The following is a 16,022-nucleotide window of genomic DNA, read 5'->3' as shown; positions in this document are numbered from 1 at the left end:
TGAGTGGTCCTTATCTCAAAGTGTCACCTTCAGTGATGGATGCAGCACCTTGGGGAAGACCCCTTTTCTGTTGCAATGGAATCCTCTAAGGCCCTTAATACGAGTTGGCTATTATTGAATTCTATAACTGTCATACGTGACATAAACTGACTTTGAGGTGTTCAACATTTATCGCCCACAATAATTCATTCCTATTACAAGATTTTGGGGTCAACATGTGGAATCTGATGCTAGCTGCAACAAAATCTGCATGTTCTAGTATTTACTGAAACATTTCTCCCTGATACATATCAGCTGATTTGACCTTTCACAATTTATCTGGGACACGTTTTTGTTAATACAGAACCAGGCTTACAGTACATATTGGAATTTATCTGCCTGCATGTAGAGTTTAAATGTGATAATCATTGCATGTTTGCCTTCATCAGGTAGAATATATCTGCCAAATTTGTACATACAAATCATATTCTGCGTAGGTTCTAATTAAATGGGAAGCAAGTGGGCATAATGAGACTAGCGTACATTACTTTCCGTTAATATCCACACAGCTATGCATTTCAACACACTGCCCCAAGTTGTGAAAGATCAAAGGATCATTTCATTTTTTTTCTGGAATAGCCTATTTATACCTCTTACTGGAGAGGTGGGGGAGGCGAAGTTTCAGTTTAAAACAATCTGTTCATATCAATGTTGTTGGATTGCTGAGTCCAATAAAGCAAAGGAATCTTTTGTGATTGTAAAAAAAATGTTGACAATTGCTTTTCTCTTCTTACTTGACTTTTATGTGTTTCTGGTTGCGCAGGGGAACAATGAAAGCAGGAAGCACGTACACTGCTTTTATCGATGTTGAGGTTGACGTCGGAACCCTCAACCATGTTAAATTCCTCTGGAACAACAACGTTATAAATCCGCTGTTTCCGAAACTGGGCGGACAAACAGCAGTTGTGCAGTATGGGAAAGATGGTAAAACGTATGTATTGATCCTTGCCAATATCAATATCAATATAGAACTTCAAAATCATTAGATTGGCAACAGTGTATCTCTGCCATATTGCATTAAATCACGTGATAATAATATTGCACCCACTACATTGACCAAACCAAAGTAACCGTAGGTGGAAGTAAGTTCCGTAAAAGTAGTAAATATATTCTTATCATTCAAGACTGTCTACCTAATGCCTTGATAACTGAGTCAAGAGTCCTAAGATGGCTACCCCACATCTGCGTTGATGTGGTGGCAGCCGGTCAGATCTCAGCATGAGATCTGTCAGCTCCCTGGATCCTCCGCAGTATGAAATATACATATAATTGGCCATTAACATCTCAAAAGCTACTGAAAAGATTCACAGCAAATCATAAAAAGCATCCTTTCTAGACCAAGAGCTAACTTTCTGCCAAATTTGATGTAAATCCGTTCAGCAGTTTGGGCTGTAGCCGTGTCTAAAATTCCTACAGAAAGATAATTGGGGAAAATGTGTTTTTGGGACCCAGCGTTTTACTCAGCAGCAGCTTAACAAATCCCCCTAAAACTTTCCCATTAGGACCTCAGGTGAAAAAACATTATTTTCAGATTGGTAGAAATTTTTGTGAAGATTCGTCAAATGGCACCAAAGTTATTAGGAAAATGAAATAATGCTGCTACTCCTCTGGAAACCTCATCCTAACTATAATTATCCATTTATATATTGCCACTTTGTAGTTATAGGTAGGACAACATTTCCATAATAAGACCATTTTTAGTTCGCTACTGACTGGCACCATTTGACGATTCACAAAACTTTCCAAAAAAAAGGATCATCTACATCTGCTCCTTGTTGCAAAATTTCAGGGCGATTTGGTAGCCGAGAAAAAGGGTGGGGGGTCCCACAATGCTTTTTCTCATGTAACAATGCTTTTTCCCCATGTAATCTCTTTAGGGAATTTTAGATAGGTATTAAAGTAAAAGTGGCTGATATAAATTACACCAAATCTGACAAGAAGCTAGATCTTTACACAGAAAATGTGCTTGTTGTGATTTGGTGTAAATCTATATATAGTTTTCTAAAAATGAAGGTTAAAAATGTATAAATTTATTGACATTTGGGATGAAATCAGAAATTCATGCCTTCTGAATGGCAGAGAGGAAATGTTTTGGAGTGAGTGCTGTGACTGGCTGGCTGCTACGTGAACCAAAATGTTGCGGCAGCCATTACGGGTCTGTGGGACATGGTCCAATGTCCTGAAATTGTTTCTTACATATATGTAGGACTTCACATTATTTTTTAATAGCCCTGGTGCGGGTCAGGGCCCTGAAGGCAGCGCATTTTTCATTTCTAAATAATTATAAGGAGGGGTGTGTGTAGGGCCAAAAGTTAGCTTGGTAAACTATAACTTGTGAATTTCCGTGATTTTTTTAGTTTTTAGTTCAAAATTGTATTTTTAACTGACATTTTCACCTAACTATAACATCACTTTAACCTTTGGTATACCTAGTGGCGGTCACCACTAGGTAGTTATAATTAGATCTTCTTTTCCATAGAAAGAGTGTTTTTTGGTTTGCTAATAACTTTGGCCCCGTTGGACGAATATTTACAAAGATTTGAAAAAAAGGTTCATCCACCTCAGCTCCTTCATGGAAAGCTTCAGGATGATGTGTCAAGCAGGGGCTGAGTAAAAAGACAGGTGCCAAAATGCAAAATCCCCATGTATTACCCACAGATGTCTATATAATAGGCTATATCAAAAATTGCTGAATGGAATTACCCAAAATTCATCAGGATGCTAGATCTTGATTTACAGATTGTGCTTTTCGTGATTTGGTGTAAATCCATTCAGAAGTTTTAGAGAAATTAGGAAGCAAATAAATATAGATAACGGGACGGTTTGGTCCACCAGAAACTCTCACAGGAGCGCTTGTTTAAAAATGGAGCATTCTGTTTGGCCCAGTGAGCTTTATTTCCCTTGGGCTGTCTCGCTCCTAAGACAGTCAGACCCCTGTGAGAGCAAGCGCTCTGATAGGCTGCCAGCAACAAGAGAAATATGTTGCTGGCAGTCATTACAGGATTCAGGTAAGCAAGCAAAAAAAAATAGTGTAAGTGGAAAGGGTAAGGATACCCTGGTACCCTGGGCTCCATGAGGACGGACACAGAGGGACTCCCTTTAGAGCCAAAAATAAATACAATCAACAAAAAAATGCTGCAATTCCACAGGTCTCTCATAAGATCAAAAAATTGACACCTGGTCCTCATTTAATGACCTTATGCCATGGGGAGCTCACCCCCTGGGCTGATTTAATAAAAAGGGGGAGAGGAGATGCATGACCCCCTCTCCCCAAGCTTCCAGGGAGCCCACCCCCGGAGAGCCCGGGACCGAACCCTGTGTTCAGTGGTGGGGGAGCAGTGCTGCCCCTTTCCTGTGCCTCCAAAGGCCCTTGGGAGCCCAGCTTTGAGGCCAACATTACTTTTTACGTGGAGTGGGCCACGGCCCCCTCCTCAGGCCTTGAAAAGGCCTCAGGGAGCCCACTGTCAGGGCCAGAATTAGCTATTATGGTAGGGGAACCACGCGGCCCCCCTCCTCAAGCCTCAAGAGACTTAAGGGAACTCAGGGAACTGCTACCTGTGGGCAAAAGCAATGCTGGCTCACTATGGAGGTAGCCATAAGGACCCTGCCACCCCTCATGACACCATGATGGGTGTCCTGCGTGGGCACCACGGCTCCCACCTTTCAATGCTGTGCAAGCATTTACTTATGATAGAGGTCCCTTCTCCCCAGATGTTTGCACCATAAAGGGCTGCTGTTTGTACCTTGGCATAGTAGACCTCAACAGCTTTAGGGGTAGTGGCTTTCTATCTCTTAAGGATTGAAAATGCTCTGTGTAATAAAATCAATTTGGTTTTAAGTTTCCGGGATCTCCTGGTGTATGGTTTGTCTATTCTGACAAGGGTTCTTCCCAGCATTGGGGGAGGGGAGGGGTGGAGGTCATACGTGCAAGTGTTCAGGTGTTTTTAAACATTTATATAAAGAGAGAACAGGGTAGGAGTCAATACACAACCTTGATGCATGGTAATTAAGTATTACTTCACGTTAAAAAAAACTAGCAATTCACTTAAAAAAGCAAAATGTTAAAGTCATGTTATAGTTGGGTGCAATCAAATGACCTGTTTTTTTTTTAAACCTCAGAAAATCACTGAAAAAAACAAAGGATGAAATAACATTATTGTTAGGTGAATATGTTAGCGATAACGTCAATGTTTTGAACTAAAACAAAAACACAGAAAGTCACCAGTTATAGATAGCAGCATTAACTATAACATGCCTCCCCACCTTGCACTGCTTCTGACCTCACAAATTATATCACTCATGACATGTCTTATCACATCTCAAATGACTCCATTGATGGCATCACTGATGGTGTCACTGATGACATCATCCAATGAGTCTGTTAGTTTGTTTTATCGTTTTCATAGTGGTGGGTAACTACCATATTAGTTTTCTACCTAATTTTGTACAGTCTGTGTCCAACTAATTGGTGTAAGTGTATACAAAACACATCTGCTACTAATGCATCATAGGTGTGTAGAGCCATTGAACACATTATAAATCTCTGTATTGAAGAGTAAAAACTGTGTGCAGGTGACAGTTGGCTTGTGTTTATTATGTTCCACACAAGGTTTTTGGTACAGAAGAAAACGTTGTCTGGCCAGGCAAACATCCTAGCTACTAACTACTAGGTATTATAGTCAGCCTTGAGTTATTAGACAGAAACATTGCAGCATAAGAATTTCTACTTAACAAAGAGGAATGTGTGCACCAGAGACTAATCTAAATACATGTTCTCTTTTTTTGCTTCGTAAGATGGGCTGTCTGTAAAGTTTTTGCCACGTTATGACGGCTGCAGGTAGAATTATCTTTAGCACCCTCAGACCTTGGTTATTGTAAGTGAATTTTCAATCTTTGGACACGTTTAGCATAGAGAGTACACAGTGCTTAGTAGATACCTTTTAATACTGTGGTGTATTTCTCACAAGAGTCTCACTCTCTGCAAACAGTGTGATGCAGGAAGAGATTTAGGAGAAGTGGCTTTCTATCTCTTAAGGATTGAAGATGCTCTGTGTAATAAAAATACATTTATGTTTCTGGGATCTCCAGGTGTATTATTTGTCTATTCTGACAAAGGTGCTTCCCAGCTTGGGGGGTGAGGGGTGAAGAACATACATGCAAGTGTTCTGGTGTTTTAAAACATTTATATAAAGAGAGAACAGGGTAGGCGTCAATACACAACCTTGATGCATGGTAATTAAGTATTACTTCTTGTTAAAAAAACCTAGCAATTCACTTAAAAAGCAAAATGTTAAAGTCATGTCAAAGTAATGAGAGAACAGGGTAGGAGTCAACACACAACCTTGACCATCCCACACTCAACAGGTATGCAATTTGTGAACTCGTCCACCCTCCCTCCATCTCACTTGGACAACATTTTCCTCCCACAGTTTAATCAAAATACCTAGCAGTGAAGGGTTAATATCCAGTGATGCAAAAGTGGACCAGAGATGTTACCTAGGGACTAAGACAAAAGCTGCTCTTAATTCCACAAATGCCACATATAACTGGTCTTTTGAGAACTTTAGATATTTCCATGTGATAAGGTTGAGAAAAAATATCTGGTCAATTGTACTCACCTCAGAGCGGAAGCCTGCCTGGAATGGAGTGGAGGAAGAATTTTGGCTTCTGCTATCCAATCAAGCAGTTTTTCAACAAAGCTTCAGTAAAGTCCCTCTGTAGTTTCCAGACATCTCTGTGACATTCAATCCAAAGATTTTAATGGGAAAGACCATAAATGTTCCATCACTAGTAATGTTTAACTTTCAAACCTCTAGTAAATAAGCAGGCACACTATAATGACATACCAGGATTTGAACCTTCAATCTACAGAGTGACAGTCCAAGGGATTCACCAGTAGGCCACAAGGGATTCCATTCTGCTGTGCATCAAAACTTAACTATAACATCCAAACCAAACATTTTGCTAGCGTGATGCTTTGAAGTCATTGTTTGGGGAGACCATTGTAATAACAATCTCTCTCTCTTAATCTTTCTCTCTCTCTCTTCCATCCCATTCCGCTTAATGGAACTAGTGTTTGGTGGGATCTGTCTCAGCTCTCGCCAAGTAATCAGCTATTTCCTGAGGGTCGACACATCGGGAGATAGCAGGAGCCGACCTGGCAGGTATTTGGTCCCCCGGGCCATTAATGGCTCCAGGAGGGGGACCATGCAGCCCCTTCCTTTCTTTTTTTACGGGCCAGCCCTTTGGAGTCGGTGACCCCCAGGGCCGTGTATGGCCTAAGAGGGTGTCCGAGCCACCTCTTCCCATTTAAAAAATGTTATTTGACCCAGGAGAGGTTGTGGTACCCAGGGCTCGGCGCCCTGCATTATTATTTGGTTAGCCCTGGGGAGGTGGTGGTGGTATCCGGGACATTTGTAAGCCCCAGGAGCGGGTTCTGCGCACCCCCCCTCATTTCCTATACTTAACATCCTGGGGTGGTGGTGGTCCGCTGGGTGCGGACTGCATTGGAGGGGGTCGGTGCAGCCCCCCCTACCTATTAACAAAAAAGCCCCAGGGAGGTGGTGATCCATACTCTCATATGACCCCATGTGCACCCCACTCCTGTATTGTAACATATTGGAATGTCCCTGGGAACTGGCCCAACCGGGGTTTTGTTGTAAAGAAGTGTGTGCTTCTTCTTCTAAAATTGTGATGCAAATTTGCCACACTTAGTGGCAAAAAGGAAAATAAAAATGTTTTGCCTTGTGGGCCCCAAGGGGACCCCAGCAACAAGGCTAGGGGTAAGGGTATTTATACCCTGCCCTCTTTTAATTATTTTTTCACTTTTTGTTTGTGACTGTACTGAGTCCAAGACCCAATATGGCTGGCAAAACGTCTGGTTGAAGTATTGGTATCCAGTCAGATCTTTGAACAAGATCTGGAGAATTTGTGAATTATTTGTGCACCTAAGTAGACAAATTAGTTTTCCATTAAAATCTCAAAAACTACTGAACAGATTTACACCAAATAACAAAAAGAGTGCTTTCTAGACCAAGAGCTACCTTTCAGCCAAATGTGGTATAAATCTGTCAAGTAGTTTAGACTGTAATTGTGTTCAAAATCACTATGGAAATTAACTTGGGCAACTACAATTTTTGACCCTGCCCCTTTTTCTCAGCCTCCGCTAGACAGATCACCTCGAAAATTTCCATACACAACAAGACACTTTTTGCACAGTTATCTCATCAATGATTTGACGTTTAATTTTACTTTGATATTGTTAATGGTGTTATAAAAGATGTCGTCTTAATATCTGGGGTCATTAGCAGTGCATGTTGAGAGTGCGAGTAATAGTTATAGTTACTTGAGCTACCCATAACTATAACTGCTGAATTTCCTTAGTTTTGTGCACGTAAATTCAAAACCTAACTATAATATCCTTGTAACCTTGCGCTTTTCAGCAAGTTTCTGAGTCTTTTAAATTCTTTTACCTAACTATAATGTGCCTGTAGCCTTTGTTTTTTTCAGTGAATTTCTATGTTTTTTCACACTGAGTAATTTGAGTTAATTTATGAAAATTCAATCACTGTCGCACATGGTCTTCAGCCACGTGCAGTGGGGGTTGGCTGTAGGACCTGGGAACCCCTATATACACCTAACCCTGCACCATGCATAGCCTTTGCCCATCTGCAGCAGGGTTTGCCTCAGGCATTGCAGCCTACCCCTCAATAACCACTCAACTGCACGCCAAGCTCAGCCTTCAGAAACAAAAGAAATGGGGTTAGGGTGGGAATACCCTAACCACTTAGCTTTGGTGGTGGGGTCCACCTGGGATCCTGCTAAGGCAAAAAAAGTTTTTTTTTTTTTAAATCTGCCACAATTTAATAGTGAATTCGCTGCAATTAAAAAATAAACAAGCATGGTCTCCGCTCTTGTATACAAATAAGGCCGTGGCGGGCCAGGTCCCCGGGGCTTACACAAATATAGAAATTGAAAAGTGGGGGTGCATGGGGCACCCCTCGTATGGCTCCTTTTTTCTCCATAGACCACTACCTTCCCAGAACTTTAAGAAAAAAAGTGGACCCCCTCTGTTAGGATCAATGAGCCCTGGAGACCACCCCCTCCGTGGGGCTTTATTTAATTAATGGAGTGGGCTGAGCAGACCCTTACGGATCCCAGGTCCACCTCTGCGGGGCCAAACTCCCTAATTAAATTGGGAATGGGCTGTGCGGACCCCCTCCCTGGACTGATTTTTGCCTCAGGAACCCCATCCTCTGGGGACTCGCCACACGCCCAGGGCACCCACTTTATCAAGATGGGGACCACCAGGGGAGCCTCAAGGCCCCTGCGGTCTTAGCTGGCTCCTCGCCTCCTGCGGGAGCTGCCATTGCTCCCGCACACAGGGAGCCACTGGAAATGCTACTCCCTGCATGTGGGAGCAATGCTTTAATCTGTTTTCCTACCTGTATGTTTGCGGGCAGGGAAACGGATGAAAACTTTGCTTCGAGCAAGTAGGAGCCATTTGACAGCTCACACTTTGCTGTCACAGCTCCCGCCAAGCAAAAACAAACTTCTATCCTCTGAGGGTGGGAACATCGGGTGGGCACCTCAGGAGACAGCAGGAGCCGGTCTTCGGGGGGTGGCAGTCCCCAAGGCCCTAAATGGCTCCTGGAGGGTGGCCAATCAACCCCCCTCCTTTGTTGTGTTCGGGCTGGCACCAGTGGAGTGGTGGTCCCCGGGGCCATATATGGCCTGGAGGGTGGGCACACACTCTCTACTCAGAAAATTGAATGGCCTAGGGGAGGTGGTGGTCCCTGGGGATTTCAATAGCCAAGGGGGGTGGGGGGTGTTTGTGCCCCCCCTCAATCCCCAGGGCATTTGTGATCCATGTGGCCTCCCCCATGTACTTTTTTTAGTCCTGAGAGATGGTGGTCCCCGGGGCTTCCAAACCCCTAGGAAAGGGGTCAGTTTGCCCCTCTCCATTATTTAAGTAAAGCCTGGCGAAGAGGTGGTCCCTGGAGCACATTTGAGCCCATGGAGGGGGGTTCACACAGCCCCTCCACAATATCTATCAAGCCCCAGGGAGGTGGTGACCCCTGAGGTTCTTAGCCCTTGGAGGGGGGCCCTGGGTGCCACCCTAGTTTTATTTTATATATTAGAGTATGCCCCCAGGACCTGACCCAACTTGAAACAAGTGCTTTTTTTTTTGCCACAAATTCACGAATTTGTCGCAAATTTGCGGCACAAATAAAAAAAATGCTTTTTTGCTTTGGTGGGGTCCAGGCCCCATTTCCTTTATTTTTTATCTTTTTGTTTGGGACTCAGCTGAGTCTGAGTTCCAAAATGTCTGCCAACACTTCCTGGTTGAAATGTTGGCAGCCAAGCAGGTCCCTCCTTGAGATAAGGAGTATTTGTAAATTATATGTGCCCTAGATATACAAATATGGATTTCCTTTAATTTCTCTAAAAACTAAAGAACAAATTTACACCAAGTAACAAAAAGAATGCTTTCTGGACCAAAAGCTACCTTTCTGCCAAATTTGGTGGAATTCTGTCCAGTGGTTTGGGTTGTAGTCGTGTCTAAGAAACTTTATGGGAATTAATATGTGAAACTCACTTTTTTGACCACCCATTTTTCTTGGCCCTGCTTGATGGTTCACCCCAAAACTTTCCATGCTCAACAAGACCCAACTTGACACTATTTTTGGAAAATGTCATGAAGATTTGTCAGACAGCACCAAATATATAGCCAAGTGAAAAAATGCTTAACTACTACTATAACCTCCTACTGGTGACCGCCAGTAGGTAACATATATATATATATATATATATATATATATATATATATATATATATATATATATGTATGTATATATATATATATATATATATATATATATATATATATATATAAATATAAATGCTGCCTAGTGGCGGTCAGCACTAGGTAGTTATAGACAGGACCATGTTTCCATAGAAAAATCGTTTTTTCACTTGCCTATATCTTTGGCACCGTCTGATGCATCTATGAATCTTCACAATATTTTCCTAAAAAAGTGACTCAGTGATTCTTGTTGCACACAAAACGTTTCGGGGTAATCCATCAAGTGGGGGCCTAGAAAAAGGGGGAGTAAAAAAAAAACATGTTTTCCATGTTAATTCCAATAGGACCTTCGAAAACACAGCCCCAAGGACCGCCATCTCCTCAAGGCTTTAATAAAATGTTATGCGGGGGAGCTGTGTTGCCCCCAAACACCGTGGAGACTGCCACTTACTGGGGCCATAATTTAATGTGTTGTGTGGGGTGCTTTGAGACCTCCTGCAGCCCGGACAGCCACCACCTTAATGTAATATAATGCAGGGTGGGCCGCGCCATTCCCCTGCAGCCCCAGGGACCACAACCTCCCCGGCTCTTCCACGAAAGAATGAGAGGGTCCATTCTGACATCTCGTCAAACAGTTCCCATTGGCAGAAAGCAGAGTTTTCATCTGTTTCCCTACATGCAAATATGCGTGCAGGGAAACCTGCGTGGAGGGAAACTGATGAAAACATTGCTCCCACAAGCAGGGAGCTGCTATTTAAAACAGCTTCTAGCTTGTGGGAGCAATGCCGGCTTACACAGGATGTGGAAAGCAAGCTAGGACTGTGGAGGCCTTCAGGCTCCCGCCCACGGTCCTGTCAGTCTCTCTCTCTCTTCCATCCCATAATAAAATGGAAGAGAGAAAGAGAGAGAGAGACAGAGAGAGAGAGAGAGAGAGAGAGAGAAAGAGAGATATTGTTATTGCAGTGGTTTCTCCATGCAGTGACTTAACAGATTTAGAATAACAAAATGTTTTGTAAGAATGGTATAGTTACATTTGGATAGAGGGAAGAACATAGTCACTTCTGGCCTAATGGTCAAGGTCTTGTGCTGTCACTCAGTAGGCTGAAGGTTTGAATCCTAATATTGGTTGGCAGTGTGTTTGTATATTTACTAGTGTTTTGACCGGTTAAACCTTCCATCCTTCCAATCACACGGGTAAGTTGACTGTCATAAGTATGCTAGGAAGCATCACAGTAACTAACTGCCTATGGCATAAAAGTTAAGGTCACAGACCCTCACACTGAAAGATGAGGGTTATACTCCAGGTGTGGCCGTGGCTGTTTTCCTTCATAAAATTTATTTTAAACTTCAAAAGTTTAAGGGTCATACTGAAAGGTGAGCTCACTCTTTTTAATTGACAAATACATTTTTCTTTTAAATTTTCCAAAAATATCTCTTTCTAAGTGTGCCATCCATCAAAGCCTAAAAACCTCTTTCTCTGTCCCTCTCACTCTCTTTCAATCTTTCTCCCACACACGCACCCACATAGACCCTTACGCATCCACTCACAGACTCACTCAGACACTCATGTACCTACTCACAGCTGCACTCAGACCCTCATGCACCCACTCACAGACCCACACAGACACTCATAACCCACTCAGCAACTCATGCACCCACTTATAGGCCCACTTAGACACTCACACACCCAGTCATAGACCCACTTATACACTCATGCACCCACCCACAGACCCACTCAGACTCTTACACACCCACTCACACACCCACTCTGACTCTCACACACCCACTCACAGACCCACACAGACACTCCCACACCCACTCACAAAGACACTCTCACACCCACTGACACACCCAGAGACACCCTCTCACACCTCCTCTAACACCCAGACACTCTCACACCCACATAGACACTCTCACACCCAGAGACACCTTCTCACATCCATTCTGACACCCAGAAAGACAGGCCATGTGGCAAACCCCTGCCAAGGTTGGCTGAAGGCTATGGGTGGTAAAGGGTAGGTTGGTTATAGGAGGGGTTGGCCGCAGGGCCTGGCTACAGGCCATGTTCTGCAGCCAACTCCCCTTGCACATGGCCAAAGGCTGTGTGTGGGGTTGGGTGGCCATAGGGGGAGTTATTGCACGGCCCTCTGGCCAACCTCCACCACACAAGGCCGAAGGCCATGCATGGCAGTGGCTGGATTAACGTATAGTAATTAAAATAACTTTATTTTAAAAAACTATAGAAATTCACTGAAAAAAACAAAGATTACAGGGATGTTATAATTAGGTTCAGAATTTACTTGCACAAAACAACAGAAATTCAGCAGTTATTCAATTACCCCGGATATTACAGAACTCATAACAACTTTTAAAACATCCAATAAAATCATAATTGAAACACTAGCAGTCAAATTATTGAAGAAAAAACTGTGCATTGGTAGATATAGCAGAGTTAAACAATTGTCAGTATAATGTGTCTAGAAGTCTGGCTCATGATACCTGAGACATATTTCAATTGGCTGCCAGTGTGTTTGATGCATAGTCAAATTCATATTAAGTCAATGGGGTTCATAACAACCCTGGCGGTCGGTGTTAAACCGGCGGTAAGACCGCCAACAGGCTGGCGGTCTTACTTTGTGGAATCATGACCATGGCGGTTACCGCCATGGCCATCTGCCGGTTCTCCGTTCCCCCCGCCAGGGCGGAGATGACCGCTGGGCTGGAGACCTGGGTCTCCAGCCCGGCAGCTGTCACAATACCGCCGCAGGTATTTTGACCCGGCTTACCGCTGTGGATTTCCAGCGGTAGGAACCGCCATGAAATCCATGGCGGTAAGCACTGATAGGGGTCTCCCCCACACCCCACCCCCACCCCGACTCCCTCCCCTACACCCCCCACCACCCCTGCCACCTCCCAAAGGTGGCAGGGCCCCCCTCCCCACCCCGACCCCGACATTACCTTACACATACACCCGACACGCACGCAGGCACCACCAACACACATGCACGCGTACACACCGACATACATGCTAACATCCACACACACAGTCAGACACGTACACCCACATTCAAACATACACGCACACATCCATACAGACATACCCACAGACATACATACACTCATTCCCAAAACACGCAATACCCCCGCAAGCATACACGCACTTACACACCCCTTACATACACAGACACACACCCCCATGCACCCACACAACACCGCCCCACCGGCCCCCTCCCCTAACGGACGATCGACTTACTGTTCCGTCGATCCGCCGGGTGTTGACGGGCGCCATGGGGATAGCTCCGCCGACACCACTTGTTAAAAGACTGCCGAGGTTGTAATGACCCCCAATATGTCTTAAAGGCCAGAGCCAGTGTTGAGGCATTCCAAATGCTACAAGTTTGTATCTTACTGCAAGATAAAGTTCATTTTCCAGCATTTCTTATGCAACAATTTGTGATTTTGATTTCACATGCACAATTTCCCTCACATAAAGCCATGGATTGATAGCTGTGGACAACTTGTAGAGTAGGCCTGTTAACTGATATATTTTGGCGCATGAAATATTTGTTTGCCTAAATGTACCTTTTCTTTTGCTTCTAGGTCGAAATTCTGTGGCAGCGAGACAGTGAGAGAGAACATTCTGCAGACATTGAAAATCTGCTAAACTAGAGGGGAACCAGACTGCAGCTGTGTATCAATACATATGGAAATAAAACAATTTTGACTTTTATTTTGTAACCTGTTAATAAGTTCTAGACTTGTACACTAGTTATGGTGCACTGCAAATTGTTGCTATTACAAGGGCTTGTCCTGAAACAATTATATGTTTCAAGAGCAGAGATCTGTGAAAGTGTTGCTTGGTGCTTTCTTTTCATTGGTGAAATTGCCTTTCATTTTATACTACATAAATGGTGTGCCTCAAATTTGGACAGTAGTGCAGTGAACTGTTATTCAGAACACATCGTTTTGCTACTAAAGTAAAAGTTGTTTTTGTACCTTAGCTATTACTAGCATGATCTCCCATGAAAGATGTTAACCTGTGACCTACCGTGGATATACTGTGGAGACTGACATCTTTGAATCAAGCCTTCCACCTATCATACTATCTTTTGCTGCAATTGGTGGAGCAAAACCGTACCCCAAAATTATAGACACTTCAGAATTTGAATACCCTAAATGTTTACCTCAAATGGTTCTTCCACAGATAGAATTGTGTATCAAAGCACATCTCAACCATCCGTTAGCAGAGCAAAACAGTTCAATAAGTTATGGGGCCCACCCAATAATTGAGTTTTACATCAATGAAAAGCTAAAGGGTTTTATTATATAACTCGAAAATGAAGTAGTACAGAATCAATGCCATGATGGCTCTCAGATGCAAAGTAATACAAAGAATGCAAAATCAGAAAAACGTCCTAAGTGCCAAATGAGCAGCAACATTTGAAAGAAATCGGGGCAGGGTCCCTAGAAGAACAGGAGAGTATTCAAAAGTCTCTGGCTCGTCCCCAAAATCAAGTGGTTCTTATACACAATTCTTGTATAACAAATTTGAAAAAACTTTGAAATCATTGTGGTTTGAGCAAAAGCATTATTTCTTCAGCAGATCACAGCATAAGGAAAGTAAACACCATTACGTTAACAAATAAACACCATCAATTTGTTTTAAATATAACATTATATGGCAGCACACACCCCGAGCACTTCAGCACTTGTCCTTTACTAGGTACACTTGTGAGCCTCCACTGGACATCATAGTATCTCTGTAGTGTTTTCATCATGTTTCCACAGTTCAATGCCATTTTAGCAAGGAGGGTTGTCTGTGCCACACAGTCATTTTGGCAACCTTTGATATTTTCAATTTAAACATTCTACATACAAAATATCAACCCATATCCAGATTGTGTTATAAACGTTGTTACTTATATGACAAATGATAAAGGTTGCCCAGTGATGGACAAGTTCTACAATTAATGTAAAAAGTAATGACATTTACCATGGTGTATAGGGGAGAAAGAATTAAGACTGTCAGATAAGGACAAAGAATATTCTGGTGTTGGTTCTAAGTGTGAGTGCCAATAAGAATTGTAGTTTTACGTAGATGTCATCCAATAATTGAGGGCTGTGAAGCTCAAATTATGGTGTACACCTGTGCCTGAAAAAACATCTTGAGTGCTGCTCTTATACAGAGTTTGAGGTGAAAGTTGTTGAGAATGAAACTATGTACACTGTGACAAATGTCCTAGAATGTAGTTTTTGCAGAGAATGAATGCCTGCATGCTTACTGACAATGGGCCCAAGTGTACTAGTGTTAACGTTTCCCATTTTTTAGATAGATGCAATATCCAATATATCAGAATAGCGATGTACCATCTGGCAACAAATGAGCAAGTGAAAAGCTTCATCTGTATCATTAAATAATCTGTGCAGTTGGCAGTTTGTTGAGGGAGCAAAATATTTTAAGGTTTTGCAGGTGACATTGATCTCTTAGAGGACCTCCCCTAACCTGGTAACTTTCTTTGCACTGTTTGAGCTCTTGAAGATGCGTAAACAATGACACTATTCGTACCTTAGTCACTGAAGGGGAAAATTGGAATGCCCAAAGGATAGGCTGTCTCAAAGAAAGAGATGTAGCAGGACATTAGGAAGAGATCTGATGAATAAAATGTGACTATGAGACAGTATTTGACCAAAAAGTACGAGCACCCCAATCAAGGCTCTATGAGTAGGAGACTTGGTTTATGTTAGGTTTCCTATTAAACAAGGAGAACCTCGAACAAAGTGGTCTAAATCCATTTTGGTGAAAGAGGCATTAAAAGTGTCAATAAGAATGTCTGACTACGTAGTGCCGAATTTGAACAGTCTCAGTTTTCAGGGGAGAGTATGGACAGTGTAGACTTGGGGAGCCTGTGGATGAGAGGAATGTTTTTCTCCATTTGGTGTTCCTCAGGTTTAGTAACTTTTAAGGGGACAACGAAGGAATGCTTGCTAACTTCTCGGTGGTGGTTAGTAGATGAAGCTCCAGGTGCAGAACTCTTGCTAGTAATTTGAAATAATATGTATTATCCTAATGTTTTGTTTAACAGGTGTAGGACATTCTTCCTGGCAATTGGTCGTTTTTATGATCCCCTATGTCATCTTGTTTATTATTGTTTTGGTTTGTGAGGGGGAAGGTGTGTGG

At 42.8% G+C, this 16,022-nt stretch overlaps 1 protein-coding gene across 1 annotated transcript in view; it reads left to right on the top strand.

Annotated features, from left to right (window-relative positions):
- Nucleotides 1-13,663, top strand: part of LOC138302034 (pancreatic triacylglycerol lipase-like) — a 200,033-nt gene extending 186,370 nt beyond the window's left edge. Inside the window, exons 12-13 of the mRNA XM_069242448.1 lie at nucleotides 803-970; nucleotides 13,445-13,663. Coding sequence (XP_069098549.1) covers nucleotides 803-970; nucleotides 13,445-13,508 — 232 coding nt within the window. The 3' untranslated portion in view covers nucleotides 13,509-13,663. The remainder of the gene's footprint in view (nucleotides 1-802; nucleotides 971-13,444) is intronic.
- The last annotated feature ends 2,359 nt before the right edge of the window (nucleotides 13,664-16,022 follow it).

This window comes from Pleurodeles waltl, chromosome 6, assembly GCF_031143425.1.
Source record: "Pleurodeles waltl isolate 20211129_DDA chromosome 6, aPleWal1.hap1.20221129, whole genome shotgun sequence".
Classification (NCBI taxonomy): Eukaryota; Metazoa; Chordata; class Amphibia; order Caudata; family Salamandridae; genus Pleurodeles; species Pleurodeles waltl.
The sequence above is the reverse complement of the archived record's forward strand: the minus strand, read 5'-3'. Positions and strand labels throughout refer to the sequence as shown.